Below are 18,414 nucleotides of genomic sequence, written 5' to 3'. Positions count from 1 at the left end.
AGGCAGGACTCCTGCTTCTTCTCCCTCACATTCTTATTTTTCTTTTTCCTTCTGCTTTTTCTTTTAAAATAAAAAAAAACCAAACCAAAAACAAACCATGTATCACATGATGGAGAACGTCCAGACTATACAGCACATACTTGAAGTCCTTATTGCCTGAACACAAGGCATAATATAGTGGAAAATTACTGGCTTTTAATTTGTTGGTGAGGCTTTGACTGTTCCTGAAGAACTGCAAATCTTAGTAGGAATACACAAATATTTATTTGTGGTTCATTTCTCCCATTAAACTACACACTCCTCTAGACTTGATAATATTTAATAGCAGAAGTAATATTTTTAAAAGAAGAGTGTATGGATTTGATGGCTGTGTTGTTTTTTTTTTTCCTTTCCAGAGCAAGAGTTTACTCTTTGAGAAAATCAATGGTGGCCAAAAAAGAAGAAAGAGGGTAACTATCGGAATATTTCATAGCTCCTATATAATCTAGAGACCTAATAAAAATTAAAACCATGTTGTTGAAATGAAGAGATAGTCTAATGCATTTGTATTATACTTTAGATTAGGTGTCAGGGACTCTGTGATAAACTGCTATAGCCAGCTTAAGGACTGAACACTGGGTTCAAGACTTATTTCTCAAAATTGACTCTTACTTTCAGAAGATACATTTAAGTGTAGAACATTATAAAACCTCGTATTGTCTGTCTTTTAAAATTGATCCTATTTGCTTAAAACCATTTTAAATTATTTAAATATCTCTAAAACAGAATTTGAAATTTCCTACTAAAAATATTAGTGAATTTAATTACCACTATCTATGTGTGTGAATTTTTTTTTTTGGGTGTAAATAACACTAGAGGTGTTTTTTTATCTGATCTACCTCACATGAAACTCCTGTCTCTCTGTCCCACTTGCTTGAAAGACAAAGATGAAATGATTCTCATTGTTCTGCTCCTGTAACAAGGCAACCCACACAGAGAGATTCTGCACAGTCTGCCTCAAACTCTCTCTTTTTTGGTAGTCTCAGCCTTTCTTTAATAAAAAAAAAAAAAATCACTTTCAGTAAGAGTCAACATCTTCAGCTTTGCTGCTGTTTATTTTTTTTACAAAAAAGAAAAGTCTAGCTCTCTGCCAGAATGACAGCACATTTTAAATGAAGTAAATATAAATTGTAAATGAAGCAAATATAATTTAAAATAACAAGCATAAGCGAAGATTATTTATTTATTAGCTCTCAAACTTTAGGTCTTTGCTAGAAAGGGAGAAGATGAGTTGATTTTTTTCCTGATTCGGACATCACTGGCAGTTGGCATTTCAACCATAAGTTAATGATCTGACCTGAGCTTAGTACCTGCCTCATGCTTAAATTTGATTTTTGAGTTTGTTAGTTGAAAAGTAAAAATGGTAGTCACCTGACTTTAATTTTTAAGTGGAATTTACTCTGGAAATAGTTCAGCAGAATATTTATTAATAGCTAGAACAGCATGTTAAAGTGGAATTCATGCAACATATACATGAGGGAGAAAAAAGAAAAAAGAACATTTTCTTTCTGTGATCTGACTGACACAATTGGAGACAAAAGAAGTACTAGCTGGAGACACTTGACAGTTAAGTGGCCAGGGGTAGCCTAGAATTTTGAAGGTAAATTGCTTTACAGACTTATAAAATGAGCATACTTATTTTCCTAGCACTAACATGTGCTAGGAAAATGGTAAATTCATTAGAATTTAAATTATTTTAGGGTAATTCTGTAATGATTACTAATGATTTAATGAACAATTCAGAATCTCCACTTTATCAACAGAAGAGTAACCTAGAACTGTCAGCAGCAGAGTGTGTTTTTCTAGAAATCAAGAAGTCCACTGGATTCCCCTCCTGCCTTCTGTGCTCCCTGCCTCTCCTCCATGCCTTTCTTCACAGACACAGTTTTGGGATCTGGCAAGAGATTGATTTTTTTGCATCTGAACGTCCCCATCTGAGGTTAAAACAAGTCGTGTGTTACAGTGTGTGTAGTAACCCTGCTGTGTCTATCCAGGGCTGTAGTGAAATAGTCACAGAGGCACTACTGGAGTCTAGAAAACCACATCTTCTGAGCACATGTGTATTTCATGTATTTCTAAGTGCCTCTATAGGCACACGTGCCAGCATGCGTACGCGTATCGGTGTCTGTAGCAAAGGCTTGTGTTCGCCGCGTGCTGCTGTGCTCGTTCCTCTGCAGCACTTGCACTGCAAGACAAGGAGGTTTGCAGTGACACCTAATTTTAACTAGCAGTTCTCCCCTTTTTAAAGTGTCTGTGCTTGCAGACAGCCCCATGCAGAAGTGTCAGGACCAGTTCTGTGATCACTAAGTTGCTGTGGGCTCAGAGCTGTGTACAGAGGTGCTCGGGAGCTCCCATTACTTTGAATTCTGCACAGCTGCATGGGATTAAACATATTTCAGTCAAATCAGCCAAACTATTTTGCATTATATTTTGTGTTTTCTTTTGTTGGTTAAGAAGGATTCAAGATTTTATGTAGTCTCATTCTCTTCAACTTTATTTCAAAAAGTAGCAAGCAAGTACCATTCCAAAAAAAAAGACCAATTAATCTTCCTAGGAATCTTCAAATAATTCCTAGAAGTTTATGCAACAGTTGAATTTCACTAAATTAACATTAAACAGAACTTCTTTAAACAAACACAAACAAATCATTTACATATGTCTTATTTCTAACAACTTAAAGCATTGGAGTTAGTTTATTTTCAAAGATTTTTCCACATTCATTTCTGGTTCTTAATATTTTTAAGTTTTCACTTGCAGCAGGCAAAACACCCAAAACCCAACAGAAGTAAGCAAAAGGGCTGCTCTGTGCTATGACTAAGTATTAATGATAGCATCCACAAATCTGGAGAAACCCAAGGGCATAAACTTGAAGACAGATAAACCCCAAATGTTTTCCAGAGATTTGACAAATACTTGGGATAGCTGAAAATAAATATTTCATGCCCATTATGAATGCTTTTTTTTTATTATTTTTTAAAACTCCTAAGTTTTGGTGAAGGAAGCACAGAAATGTCTCAAGAAAAGTAATTTCTGACACACAGTCAGCCTGACAAGAATCAGGAGATACTGGAAAATTTACATTCCTCTGAAGTTTGTCCTTAGGCAAACACTTTTTATTAGCATCAAAAAACCTTCATGCTAGAATTTTTGACTGTATCTATGTGAAGAAGACAATATACACTTGAATTTTGCTTACACTGACACTGTAACAGGCCAGAAAGCAGGTGTAAATGATACTTAATACTGAAGCTCCATTGAACTGCTTGCCACTTTACAAATACAGTAAATACATTTTACCCCATTGGTATAGATAAAATTCAAGCATTTCTATGTTACTCCATCTACGATCTCCAAGCAGTTTTGAGACAGGATCTGTTCATCTTCAGCCTCACGTTGTGCTGCTTGCATGGAGCAAAGTGAAGTTCAGCCCTCTCCAGGAATCTTCTTTCCAGCATTCCCTTCTTCTGGCAGTGCTACGAGAGCCATTTTCTATGCCAAAACCTTGTTTGGCTCTGCTGCTTTGCCAGCAGTGTTTTATCTCAGCATCAAGGGAGGAAGCAAGGAGGGGTTTCCTGGAGAGGAGACAGGCTGAACAAGAGGCTTTGGTCAAACTGGAATTATGGTCTCTAGTTTGTATCCCAGCACAGTGTCCATCAGGGGCTAGTGATTTAAGCTAAAGCTTACCTGTACTTCTCTAACAAGTTCTGTCCTGCCTCAAGAATTAGGGGATTAGAATAGCTGCTGCTTCTCTGCTGAGCTGAGGAAATAAGAAGTGGAGCAAAAAGGCAGTGTTTAATTGAGATTGTTCTATATTTCTGATAGTTCTCCTTCACTTGTATTCCTTTCAGTGGATTGAATTTAATTCTTGCACAAAAAACCCAAAATAAACAAAACAAAAAACCCAAACAAACAAAAAACCAACACCGGTTTACTTTTAGATTTAATCCATGGAAGCAATTTTCCCCCAAGTCTGTAAATATCTGACAGATAAGAAATACATAAATATGTTCACTAATCCTAGTTACTGTTTATCCGTTTCCCTGGTTCTAATAAATTTAAATAATTTTAAATTTTTTCAGAATGTGAACCCCTATCTGCAAGGACAGCGACTGGATAATGTTGTAGCAAAGAAGTCTGTTCCACAGTTTTCAGATGAAGACAACAGTCCTAAATAAGCACAGCAAAAATGAAAGATAAAAAATCATGCCATCCTCCTCTAGATCATGATATTGCTTATATATAATCATCTATTAAAATCCTTGTGAATGGCAGCATGCTTATTATTTATATAATTGTAGATGAAAAACAGCTGTATTTATAACAGCATGTTCTCCTAGATGATAAAAGTATGGTTCTGCTTTTTGTTAAGTTATGGTAAAAGGATATTTCTGTTGTTTTTATTTTAGTCATGGAGCAAACTTTAAAAATGTGAGTCATTTTTGATAGCTAATGTGAGGTAAATGGTCTTAATGAGAAACTTGTAAATAGGAAGATGAAAAAAAAAAGCCAAGTCTGACTCCAACATTTAATCTTAAATGTTACTATGTTTGACACATGAAAATTATAGTTTTATGTTTTGTTCACAAATATTGTTACTTAGCAAAGACAAAGTATTTATTTTACGCAGAGAATTTTGGCTTTTGGTCCATTTTAATAAACATTTAAGCAATCTACAAGGTTCGCAAAGTGACATTTTCCAAAATATTTTAGAGGCTCATTTCTCTCTGTTATTGCTGTGCAAATTTAAGAATTAAAGAACTGCTTTTTGACTGCATTCACTGAAATATTTTTCTGTTAGTTTAATCATTCCATGCCTACAGCTTTCCTGAGCACTTGAACATCCTCCTTCTTTATCAGTGGAACTGTTATGTGAAAACTGATCTCCCCTGCTGTTCTTTGTCTCAGTAACTGCAGCATTTGTGCATTATAGTGTTGTTAAATTATAAGTAAAGATGGAGACATTTGTCTGTGTTAATAAGGTTGTGTCAACAACCTCTGAATCTAAATCCAGGATATGAAGGTCATTACAGTTGATCTTCTGAAAAAATATGCTACTCTTAATACCACTCATGGCTATCATTGCTCTTGAAGTTGTTCTGGGAAGCTTAAATTGCCTTCTTGCCCCTAGGAGATTGAAGAAATTTATATTCCAGAGTTCTCCCTTTCTGAAAGATGAGAACACACCTGAATACTTCAAGCCATGTGAATGGAGCATTGGAATTATGGAAAATAGCATTAGCTTGCAGCTGATATTACAAATAACATGAGAGAAATGGTGAGGAAAAAAAAAGTAGTTTCCTTTCCCATCCAATAGAAAGAAACAGGGAAATAATGATCTCTTAGAAAAAAGAAAACAAATTAGAAATTAAGGCTCCTAGCTATATAAAATTAAAGTTAACAGGATGTCACAAGTATGACTGTTGTTGGCATTTGCTTTTTTTCTCCCACCACTTAGTTATTTGTAATAAATTATGTATGTAGAGAATTGGGCCTTTCAAGCCATATATGGGTAGATTGCAAAATTCTAACATTTTGGAACGGACTACCATGTCTTTCATCATATTTCCTTTAAAAAAAAATCTTGAAGAGAAAAATGAATAGTATGTCATAAAGCGGGGTTTATACTCACGAAGACACAAAAATGAGGAATTTCGATGACTCACAGAGCTCCTTTGGTTTCCAGTGGCTGGAACAGGATGGAAGCAATCTAGCTGCTCATGTGACAGAACTTGTATTCTCTGCATCTTAAGCTTACTCTTTTTATCTGCACTCCTGCTTAGTCTTCACACAGGTACTGAAAGCTGCAAAGCTACAAAGATTGCTCCAAAACCAACAGAGAGTCTATAGATACCATGGCATAAATCTGATATTAAAACTTACTGATGCCCAGTGGCCCAGAGTGTGTGAAATGGTCATTCCTTCCATCTAAACCAGCTGCCAGCCACTGGTGGAGCTAGCTACAAGGCTGCCAGGCATTTGGAGGCCAGACTGCCATTCCTAAGAAGCTGGTGTTTCTTCACATCCTTGACTGTTCCATCGATACTTCTGAAGTAATCTGAGTTATATTCTGTCCTTATAGCTCCAGTAAATCCATTTAAATCACAAAAATGAAACAACCATGATGGCAATTTATTTCATTTTTTAAGCTCTTTTTAAGGACAATTGCATAATAAAAGGAAGTGTGTACAGTAAATAGGGGGCTTGAAAAGGGAAGGGCAAAGAAGCATTGCTTGCTTAATAGTACCAATAATCCCACATGTAATTTTGTGAAGCACTTGAGGTCACTCCAACCCTGTGTGGGGATGTGAAGTCCAGCACTGCAAACTGGCCAGAACAGGGATACCTGGCAGGCTGCCCACATGCCACCAAGAGAAGCTGCCCTCCTGTGTATGATAGATCTGCATAGTGCAGGCAAAGGAAAAATATCACAATTCAGACCTGCTTTTGTCCTTAAATACAAGCAAAGAAAAAAATAAAAATCTTTACACTGCACAAAACAATGATGTGTCTTACAGGAACTGTCTGCTGGAGCAAGTCAAGTGCGTGGTGGTGAGCAGCTGTCTGCTGAGTTCATCAGGCAGCTTGAGTGTTTCACCAGGAAGACTCAGCAGTACTATTGTGAAATTTTAATAAAATATAGCTATTGCACCATGATAATGAATTGCATTACTCTAATTTCAGTTTCATGGCAGAGCTGTCTTTTGGTACTGGACTGGCTAGTTCCATACTGATTTAAAAAAACAAACAAACAAACAAAAAAACCAAGCAAAAATCCTTGTCTCTCCTACTGTTCCAACAACAGTTCAAACATCTATATGTAGTTTTTTAAACAGAATAATTACAGTGCTGGTCTTTCAGAATCAATGAACAAAGATACCAACTATCCCGCCTCACTCAGAGTTCACCAAACCAATATTTACAAGAATGTAAATAGCTGCATAGGTGTAATTGCCCTTTTACCTTTATAATGCATGTGAATTAAGGAGCATGTACATTGATACTGTTTAGAATTTTCATCAAATTAAAACCTTTTAGAATATTTTAAAATTTGCAAGTGTGTTAATTACCTCTAACACATTAGAAACACAATGTGCTTGAAGGAAGCTATACAAAATAAAGTGTATTGCCCTGAAACATTGGTTTTGTCTGGTAAAGAAATATTTATGACTCTAGTTTTAAAAAAAAGCACTGTGTAACTGATGGGAGCATTTGATTTGTGACACAAAACTTACTCTGGGGGTGCATGTGCATACACACACACACATTAATACACTTTTTAAAACATAATACAGTCTAATAATAAACTCATTAATAAAGAATATAATTATGTTAACCCACAGAAGAAAATTGCTAAGGAGGTGAAATAGTGATATACTTCTACTTACTGCATTTATTGCAAATGCAATAAAACCATGGTGCTATCTACACAGCAGCTCAGGGGCAACCCAAAGAAGCTGGGTACTACTTCTCTGATGTGAGAGTTCCAAGAGTCACTTCCAGGACTGCAAGTAAATGTGACCTGAAGCTTATTTTATCAAAATGTGATGTGATGTGATGTGATGTGATGAAGCCTATCTTATCTGTTAAACTGAGGAAAGGCATAGGCAGAAAGATGACTACCAAGACCATCACGGTTTTGGTTTTGTTGTCACAGAGTAACACTCAAGCCCCTTCACTTCCAAATGTCTTTGGCTGGGGAAGAAGAGAGCTTTTTCACGATGAAGAGGACACGTGCCTTCAAGTCAGGCCTCTAAACAGTAGCTCTATGGAAGTGTTGAAAAGGCTTTGTTTTCATTTTCATGGTGTACAAAAAACTAAGTTTTGAATATTTAAATTATTTGGAAAAAGCCCATAACAACATTAACCCAAAACAAACTTGGAATCTTCTGGTCTGTTTGCTGGTAAGCTCACTAAACCAGTTCTCACCCCAACTTGTATTGTGATACAATTTTTATGCCATACTTATTTTTTGATGCTAATAGACAATGCCTGGATCTGTAGGACAGAGACCTTAATAACAACTTTCCTGTTTTCTGAAATCACACACTCAGATTTATGGAAAGAGAAGGGCAAGGTAGAGAGATTCAGAGGATGCTACCACAATCCCATGAAAATTTAAGATGTCCAAAGAAAGGACAGTTCCACGTGATATTAGCTAGCTGTATCACTAGCTGTAGGATTTAAGGCACCTCTCCATCTAAGCCAGAAGCTATCAAGGCTATCAGGGAGAGGACATTATCTCCAATTTTGAGACACCTGAATCCAACATTTCAGGCTAATGGAACTGACAATTAGATTGAATTATATTTCTGCTATGCTTGATACAAACAGGATGTCAATGTGATATGCCCTAAAGAGAAGACAGCAACCACAAAAACCCAACAGAAAACGTTGACTCCACTGCCATATGGATACACACGCACACACTTAAAAATTCAGTTTTGTTTAGACGCATGCAATTACCTCCATCAGTCTTTAAAAAGAGTCATATTCAGGAATTATCTCAAAGAAGAAGTGTAGTTTTGAAATAAAGAATAACTGTGTCCCTTAAAATGTCTGTCAGTTTATCATGCCTAGGGTCAATGCAGATTCCAGCCATGAGCAAAGAACAAATTCTCTTGAAGGGCTGAGCCACTGACAGTGATGTGCTTACATGCAAAATAAATAAAAAACTAAAATCAACTGTAGGCAAAGGATGTGGAATTGCCAACAATGCCAACAATGAAGGTCCCTATCACTCACGAATGTGGCTGACTACTGTAGGATTGGGAACTAAGCCAAGATTTTCAAATACAAGAAAATGAAAAGGTCAAATGAACCATTTTCCGAATACACTCATGGCCTAGGTCTACCATGCCCAAGCCTTTTGCTATTAGGTGAAGAATGGCATTGAGCTCCGGTTTGCCATCCTAGTTTACCATGAGAAGGAAACATGTAGTTTCAGTTGTCATGTTTGCTTTATTTATGATGATGACTGCTTTGCTGTGATTACAAGAGTCCTGATGGTTGGGAGAGCTGCTAACCATGTGTTCAACACATGGGAGTATAACAAACATTAAATACGAGTGTCATGGCAGTAGCATTACCAAATGGAACTTAAGGAGCTTTAAAAAATCCCATTTTATTAATGAGGTCTCTATTTGTATGTGGGGCAGAGGTAGACATGGTAGGAATTGAGAATAGTTTCAGACCTTAAATATTAGGTAGACCTGAATCACCTCTTTTTCATTTTCTTCTGTAGTTCCAGTTACCAAAACACACTCCTAATGCAATGCATGGTTGGCTTTTACATAATCACTGTTTCTTCATCCTACTCTGTTCTCCAAGAAAAACAGTAGTGCAAGTCAGTGGCTGAATTTCATGGTAAACTGAGTGAGGCAAAGGAGGTAGCACAGAAAAAAAGTAATGTGCTACTTGTTACTAGTCTCAAACTTTCCCTCTTTCCCTAACCAGTGTCATTCAGCTAGAGACCATTAAATGTATAAACACTGACTCCTTTTACTCCAGATCTTTGTTCTGAGCCTAACCACCATGTGACAGTGTTACTTTCCTGGGAACCACTGAAGATCTCCATTACAGATGACAGGGATTTTTGATCTGCTAGATCACAGAAAGCGCATATGGCTTTCATGCTGAATTCAGACATCTTTTAACTAATTCTTTATTCTGAGAAACACAAAAAAACCACCAAAACCTAGCAGTTATTTCAGTGCAATATCTATATTCTAATGCCCCAAAGTTCTCTAAGAGTGGCTGTATGGGGAAATGCGGTTCTGATTCCTCAGCTCAACAGAGAACACCTTTCTACACTGGAAATATAAAATACCACACTGTGACATTTTGTATTTCTAAATGGACAAAACAGACTCATGAAAGAGCAGGTTAATGCATTCAGAGAAGCACTCATAATTCACTGGTTATTTTTTCCCTTTCTTAAGGCTGCAAACAGTGACTAAGAGAATTGCAAAACTTTGATTCCAACGAGCCATGCAATGGCTGTAAGATTTATGGACTTGAAAGCTGTGTTATGGCACTTGAAGAAACCTATTTTTAATGCTGCACAAACCATTGATCAAATTTTTTTAAAAAGGAAGAATTTAAGTCAATTCTTTAAAAGTCAATGTTACAGCAGAGTAGCACGGCTGTCGTAGTCCATGCATAGACCCTGGCTATTGGTAGAATTCCTAAACCTCATGACTGAGCTGACAGAGGACTCTGTGCACGCCTGGGTAATGTATGTGTGCACAGGTAAAAAACCAGAAAAGTATGTCCTGCTTCTGATTCTTTATAGCTTCATCCTGCTAATGCCACAGTGTCTCCAGCTTTGCTGCAGCCTTTCTGGCAGCTCCTGCTCTGAAGTTTTGGTGTCTTGGAAGACTCCTTTTCAGGTAGTGTCTTGAGTGTGAAGTTATCCAGCAGGCAAGCAATATGTGCCATAACGATACACATTTCCTTCAGTTAAAAATACATCTACTAGTAGTTGAAGCTATTTTCTAATTTCTAACCACACTGACTATTTTGTGCTGGGTTTTTACATTCTCAGCAGCAGCCTTTAAGCCTTGAAAAGAACAAGAACTGTCCACAAAGTTGAAGATACTGCCTGCCATAACGATACACATTTCCTTCAGTTAAAAATACATCTATTAGTAGTTGAAGCTATTTTCTAATTTCTAACCACACTGACTATTTTGTGCTGGGTTTTTACATTCTCAGCAGCAGCCTTTAAGCCTTGAAAAGAACAAGAACTGTCCACAAAGTTGAAGATACTGCCTCCATAAACCTATTCTAAAATACCAGCTGCTTGTAAAAAACACTTTGTGTCTATTTTGTTGTGCATCTGGAGGTTCTTGATCTGGAGGTTTACAAAACTGGGAATAATTTCCAATTAAAAGATGGATGAAGACATTAAGTACTGGCTCCAGTAAAGACCTAAGTACCCACAGTTGGACTTATGTCCAATGCAAATACCAAAGCCCAAGCACATGCTCCTCAAACCTTGCCTCTTTCCCGATTCCTCAGGCAGCTAAGGGGTATGCACAGCTATGCTTTCCTGTAATAATGCACCTCAGGTGCCTGAACTCCTATACATGCCTAGGACTGTTTGAGACTCAGTGAACCTGCACAGCTCTACACCTATCTCAGTCCTAAACCCAGCCTGAATCCACAGACTTGGCAATTCTTCCCCTATATTCCCTGAGGGAGCAAGCCTGGCAACTGCTCATCTCACACATGTCTACAGGACCAGGCATTGCACAAAATACCACAGCAGACACAGACAGTTTAATTTAAAAAACTGGAAAGTGTCTGTAAGAGTTAAGGCAAAATAATCAAAGCTCTAATGACACCAGAGAAGGCAATCAAGAACGAACACAGATTTGTCACCCCAGTGGTTCGTATGACAGGCTGAACACAAGGAAGGACAGAGTAACAGGGCTCTAGCTAGTCCTCAAGGAGTGTTTGGGTAGCTAAGCAGACACCTGATAAAGATACAAGAGATGGCAAAACCAAGCCAACCACCCACCCCCACCCTCCTGAGTAGATGGCTAATTTTGGCTCCTTGTCTTGATCGAATTGTTTTCTGAATTGCTGAACTGCTTCAGCAGGGGAGGTGCAGGTCTCACACAAACAGGCTGCAGCCTCATGGCTAACAGGCTGCACCTCTGGAGGTGCTGGCTTGAACACCTCCAGTGGGTAGACAGACACCTTCTCTTTTCTGATTCCTGAAACACCACCAGCCTCCTTTCACTCACTTTTTATGTATTGCTTTTTTTCCTTTAGGAAAGATGTATTTAGCTGCTACCCAAATTCCTGGAAGAATGTTACATTTAGCAAGACTTGGAAACTAGCAAGAGTTCATTTGCTGGACCGTGCATTCTTTATTCTAGTAACTTCAAAAATATCTTTAGATCATTTTGCATCTGTTGAAAAGGAAGCATTTAAAAACTCCACTTCCTTACTCACTACTAGCATTCCAGTGACAAATTTAATCTTGCAATCATTGTAATGTATGGGATTTGCTCACCAAGAGCTCCAGTGAGCCTACGGGACCTTGTTAGTGTTCCTAACATGACATCTCCTGACAGCAAGACATGCCATATTATAAGCCTTTTCAGCACTGAAGTTAAGGCACAATCTTGTTATCCTTACAAGCATGACTAATTCTCTTCAAGGTGGTTTCAGGTGGAATTTGCCCTATTAAAATATGCATGTCCAAGCACTGAAGGGTTTTTCAAAGCTTTTACATAAGCTGGTGGCAGTTTAGTCAAAGCAAGAGGGATCTGAACACCAAATCAAACAGATAATTTGATTGCAAAGACTAAGCCATAGAAGTACTTGGCTTTACAAAGTACTTCTCTAAGTTAGAAACAAACAAATCACATTTGGTTATGGTGGGGGTTTTTCCACCTGGGAAGGTGGTTTTGTTACACCTGATTACAGCATCACCTCCCCTCCTAATGCAAAGAGGCTTTCTAAACAAACTGTCTGATTTCCACAGGATAAAAAAATGCTTTCTGCCTCAGGACAGCCCGTGCCCTCATCTGGATTTATCTCAATTACTAACTGCATCAAGATAAAAACCACTGTACTTTGTCTCTTGTAAGTTTTTACATCATGGCTTTCTTAATGTAAAAACTTCAGCCTATAAGAAAGGCACAGCCAAAAGAACCCATAAACTCTGAATCCAAGAACTTACTATATTAAAAATGAGGGTTTCTTCTTTGCCTTGCAGCACAGGAGAATATCCTGTTCATTTATGTTCGCTCTTTTGTCAGATCAGAAGAATAAAAAATGGCTAAGATGATTTTTTTTTTAGTGCATCTGATAACTTTTAGAGACATCAGCTTCCAAGGAGTCTTTCCTCTAAGTGTTCTAGTATATTTTTTAAAAAAAGTCATTTTTTTTACTGTGAATTCCTACGTTCCTTTTGAAACCCTGACAAGAAATAATAATACCTCCTTCACAAGAAGTCTAGTTCCATCTGGTTGAGAACCAAAAAGCCCTGCCACAGTCTGATCTGAAGTGTAATTGATTTGATCACTGGCAATTTCACTTCTTCACTTACGTCTTTAGTGCATTAAGACTTCCTGGGGAGGGGAAAGAAAACTGTTTACATTTTTAGACTTTTTGTAAGTGCATCCAAAAGCTCCAAGTGTTTGGAGCCTGATTAATTACAAACACCTAGAGGACTGCTCCCAGTCCTATTTACAGAATTTCTCCTAACATCAAGTGACTTAACACTTTTTCAGGCACTTCAAATCACATGTTGTGAGGAGGAGAAAAAAATCATTCAATCAAACTGCCAATGAAAGCAGCTAGTGGAGAACTGCGGGGCAGTGTGGTTAGTCCCAGAATGTAATAGGACAGCTTTTTCATGGTTCTGAACAGCCCTACAGAAAGGAAAAGTGATGTCTGTTGGAGCTATGTTTGGAGAGTTAAGTAATAGGACTCGAAAAAACTCTAATTAGAATTCAAGATAATGCAAGAAATGAGAGATCAATGAATAAATATCCAACTGCCCTTAGCCAACCAAGCTAAACAGGATCCTTCTGACAAGGAAACAGAAGAAGCAAAACAGAGCAGATGTTGGAAATATAAAAAAAAACAAGATTTGGCCTTAGGCTCGTGTGTGTCGTTCCCCAGAAGCGATTTTTTATTTTTGGCAATTTTTGAAAGAGTAAATTTTTGGTAACCATACAGATTTAAAAAATAGACTATTTCTGTGTGTTGTTATTATTATTGTATTTCTAATCCTGAAGTCCATAAAGTTTAGCATTTTAATATGCACCCTAACTAGAAAGTTCTTTAACAGGGGAAAGAGCTCTATATAAATGATTTCTTTTAGCAAGGTTCACCTGACTCAAGTCTCTTGGATTGTTGTGAGTGCTTCACATAATATACTCTGAATAGCTCCACTGAAAACAAAGTGAAGGATCTGGCAAGACCCTACAGGATTCAGGTCTGAATCTAATTTCAGCAAAAAAATGAAGTATGTGCACAAATCCACCTTTCTTACAAAGCACTTAACTATCAGTTTGCATTTATGTATATAGGAAAAATACGATAAAAGTCAACCAGCAATTCTTTTTCTTTTAGGAAAAGACAACTGGTTAAACAATTCTTTGTCTGCCTTTAAACTTTTTTTTTGTCCACAACAGTGAAAACTTGGCATATTCACTGGAAATATCCTTATTTTTTTTTATTATTGGGGAGAGTTACAGAAGTTAAAAGGCCTTCTTCCCTATTAAAAGCATTTAGAAATTTCAAAATGGATGTATTCAAGCACGTAGACACAAAGTATGTGAAAGTTAAAAAAAGGTGTGTTTCATCTTTCCAGATTTTGTTGAACTCTCAACTCCTCTTATAAATTGCTTATTTCACAAGTTTGGTACCCATTCAGCTTTAAGGACTTAGGCCAAAATGATTCCTTTGAAAATTCTGTTCTCTACTGCAGGAACTATATATTACTGCTATACATTTGATAGGTGGGGAAATGGAGTAAAGAGAAAATTGATGTGATTGAAACAAAGTAAAGGATGAAGGGGGGGGGGGGGGGGGTGTGAACTTATGCCTCATACCTGTTCTTGACAGAGAGACCATCTGAATAAAAATGGCAGTGAGGAAGAGTTTTGTTTCTTCCCACCTCAATTAGTATGCTCTCTGAGAAGTGGAGCAACTGATGTTCTTTCCTCCCTGTTATATAGCAGGCATTTTTTGTGACACTGGATCTCAGCTATAAAATGCAGAAATTCTAAGTTGTTGTCTCAGACAATCAGACAAAAAAAAAAAAAAAGCTTCAGCTCTTTCATTCCTGCAAAGCTACTTTTTTTTTTTTTTTTTTTTTTTTTTTAATCTGGTATTCTGTTTTTACATGGCTATTGCCAGGAAAAGCAAAAAGAACAGATAAGATTTCAATTTTGAAAGGAGGGCAATGGAATAAAAAACCAAAACCAAACCAACCCACAACAAAACAAACCAAAATAAACCCTTTGCAAATCTCCTTACATAATAAAATAGTTTTCCTGTCTCTCTTTTTTTTTTTTTGTTTCACTACAGACATAAGTGGCAGAATCAGGAAAAAAGCCTATCTGGATCTCTTGCCTTCCTGCTACCTACCTTACCCTCCAGACTGACACTGTGTTCTCCACTGTGTTGCACAGAATCCCCCATAGGTAACACCCCGAAACACAGGTGATCACACAACAAGCTGCCCTGCATCACAGCAAGAAACAAGTAAAAGGGACTATTTTGCCAGAACTGTGCACAAGATATCTGTTCATGTGTTAAAAGTGTATGAAATCTGTCTAAGATGTTGGGACGCAGTAAGGTTCGGGAAAGGAGTTTTTCAGTTTTGCAGCATAACTGGAAATTATATTTCATGGCTGTCATATAGTGAAATATGTATGTAAGTAACACATTGAGCTCCTCAGATGCCACTTTTCATAATTCCCTGTCACAGCTCCAGACTGTAAAGGCTTCTGATGTTCATACAAACTCAGTTTGCTTAGCTGAGTCACTTCTCGCATCACATTGCTTCAGAAGTGCCCTGAAAGCAAAGCATGTCAGCAAACACCTCCTACAGCTTCAGGAGACAGAAGAAAAACAAAAAGCAAAATGCACGAGGGCAGAGGAATTTTATGACTTTCATTTTCTTGGCAAATTCTTTTACAGTCATCAAGTACATAAGATACATCAAAAAATTGTGAAAAAGAGTTTAAAAAGTTTAGCTTGACATATGATATTTCTTCATTTGGCATAAAAGTTTGTATTTGTTCAGCAATCAAACTTCATGCTAATAAAATAAGCTTTTCTAAATAGCTTTTGAAAAATAGCCACATATGGATTGTATTATGTATGTAGGTGTTTTGAGGCCAGAAAATATATTTTTGTTCTCTGTCTGCATCACATAGCTGAGTGGAATGCTGGTGGGTGACCATGGCTCCTAGGTGTGGACATCACTACAAGCCCACAAGCTGACTCTACATGCAGTATATGCCAAACAAGAAAGCTTTTCAAGCATACCAGGACCATCATACTTTTCAAAAAAGAACCCAAGACTTTTAAATTATTTAGATGCCTAAAGATTTTCTCTTGAAGTCATTTATTATTTTGATTTCTAATGTCCTCTTTATGAGGATTTTCAAATTATTCCTAGATCAACCAAGATTTTGAAAGTAAAGAAGCTAAAATACTTCATTTTCAAAACCCAAAAAAACAGACCCAAAATAAGCACTTTTCCCTAATTAGTTTTCTCTCATTCAGATGGATATCTGTATGTCAAAAAGTTGAGGTTCTGTCAACCTAAATATAAAATACTACTTTTTAATTAAGTAAAATATTTTCCAACCTCCATCATATATAAATTAATTCTAAAACTCAAATAGAGAGATTAAAATTCCTTAATTAAACAGAATCTTGCCAATGTGAAGCATAGTCTTAAACTTGATTTTCCAGTACATTTTAAGAGAAATTTAACTATTCAACTCAGAATAACCTCAGCTTTTTTCTGGTACTACTTTATAAGGCTTGATATGAAGCACAATGCTACTTTAATTAGAGGACTTTTTCATATACTCATCTGCCATAGAATAAACAGTAGAGGACCTGCACAAGAATAACAGGCCTGGTATGTCAGTATACTATCTTGAAACCAACGTGCACACCTCTTTCCCTCACCTAATGCCAGCTATTATTGTTTGCCTACTTAGGTTTGAAATAACAATCAAAAACCCCCATTTTACTTGCTGGTTTACAATGAAGGTTTTTATCTATTACTTTTGGATATGTCTAAAATCCACAGGAAACTGGATTCTTTGAGTGTCAGTTCTTTTCTGTGACAAAACAAGGAGTGTTCTTTCCCATATGTAGCAGAGAAGCTCACACACCTCAGCAGGAATGTAATGATGGACACTTCCACGTGTGACCCACACTACCAATATCTTGCTTCGGCCCCAGGTCATGAATCACTTCTGAGACACTGCTGATGATATTCATCAAGTCAGGAAGACAGCAGTGTACACCACCAGAAACTCAGCAAGAGTTGAGTCAGTGCTTGTTCTAGACTCCTTACAGCTCAGCTAGAGAAGTTACTGCTGTGTTGGTAAGACAAACCAAGCTGCTTTCTCTCCTTAACAGAGGAGTTCAAAACACCAAGCAAAGCAGTTCAGATGTGCCCTGTCTCTGTGGGACAGCTTGCCTTACTTCTGACCGGGAGAAACATGTCTAGGAATGAGAGATACTTTGTTTCTAGGTGTATTAGGGCCAGGTTCTCAGCTGTCACAGATCACTTATATCTCCCTCAGTCATTAAAAACTATTACAATTCATTCAAGAAGAGGCTCTGGCCCCTGTGAGTTTTGGCTTCTCTGCAAAGGCTTTTAATAAGGTGCCAACTGTCCTGGCAGTGAGAATACTTTGAGCAGCCCTCAAAGTTAGCAGTAGCACACAGGAGCTCAGCCCAGTAACATTTTTCCCTGCAAGAATCAAGTACAGCACTTCCTTTAAGCTTACACAATTCTTACTGTTCCATTAAAACAAAGAACGCACACAGTGAATACCAGCAAGAAATGAGAGAGGAAATAAAAATAAAATAAAAAAGAAAGCCAAGCAAAACAAGAGCAAGCAGGTAGTTGTAGTCATCAGGTTCACAGTACACACCACTACCATCCAATGACATTAAAGCTCTTCATCTCAAACTTATACCTATACCACAAAACCATGCACATTTCCATAGGCCTCTTTAATACTAAATAATTTAACAACATTTCCCCATGAGAATTCCAGCTCCAATTAGAAGCCCTGATGAGAATTGACAGAATTTCAAGTATGGGTATGGTAGGAGGAAGAAGTATTTCCCTTTCAGCACTGGGTGCTTTTTTAACCAGTCCTTGCTTGGGATCTAACCAGCACAGCTGAAGCTCTTGAGCAAGCCCATGGAATGTTTTGTTAAGGATTCCAGCAGAAATAAAGAACTTTTCCAAGCTGGAAAATATTCTGGATACCTGAAAGAATGATGAGGGGAAAAGACATCTTTCCCCCTGCCTCGCTCAATCTCAAACAAATAAAAAGAGACATAACATTTTTTAACATCCTTTTAAAAATCTTTTTAAAAACTTTCTACCTTCATTCAGTCCAGATGCAGCTGCAACTATTTATCTTGTTGGTACCCAAATTTATTCTTTGCGTTTTTATGAATGAGCAAACAAATACTTGCAGAAATCATTCTACTTTCCAACTGTCAAAGAAATCTGAAGACTTGTCTTGCTCAACCCAAGGCGCTAGTGCATACTTGGAACACTGCAAATTAAGCTAACAGAAAGAAACCAGATGAGAAGACATGGTATAGGATATTCAGCTGCAAGAAAAGGAAGATGGATCT

The 18,414-nt window shown here is 37.3% G+C and overlaps 1 protein-coding gene across 2 annotated transcripts in view; it reads left to right on the top strand.

The window, feature by feature from the left end:
- The window catches only part of LOC119701531 (neuroendocrine protein 7B2-like), a 43,613-nt gene extending 36,440 nt beyond the window's left edge, over positions 1-7,173 (top strand). For both annotated transcript variants that reach the window (XM_038138299.1, XM_038138298.1), the window contains exons 5-6: positions 396-449; positions 4,119-7,173. In XM_038138299.1, coding sequence (XP_037994227.1) covers positions 396-449; positions 4,119-4,214 — 150 coding nt within the window. In that variant the 3' untranslated portion in view covers positions 4,215-7,173. The remainder of the gene's footprint in view (positions 1-395; positions 450-4,118) is intronic.
- Positions 7,174-18,414: the final 11,241 nt, after the last annotated feature.

The sequence above is a fragment of the Motacilla alba genome, chromosome 5 (genome assembly GCF_015832195.1).
Source record: "Motacilla alba alba isolate MOTALB_02 chromosome 5, Motacilla_alba_V1.0_pri, whole genome shotgun sequence".
In the NCBI taxonomy this organism is placed as follows: domain Eukaryota; kingdom Metazoa; phylum Chordata; class Aves; order Passeriformes; family Motacillidae; genus Motacilla; species Motacilla alba.
This window is presented reverse-complemented; position numbering and strand designations above follow the sequence as displayed.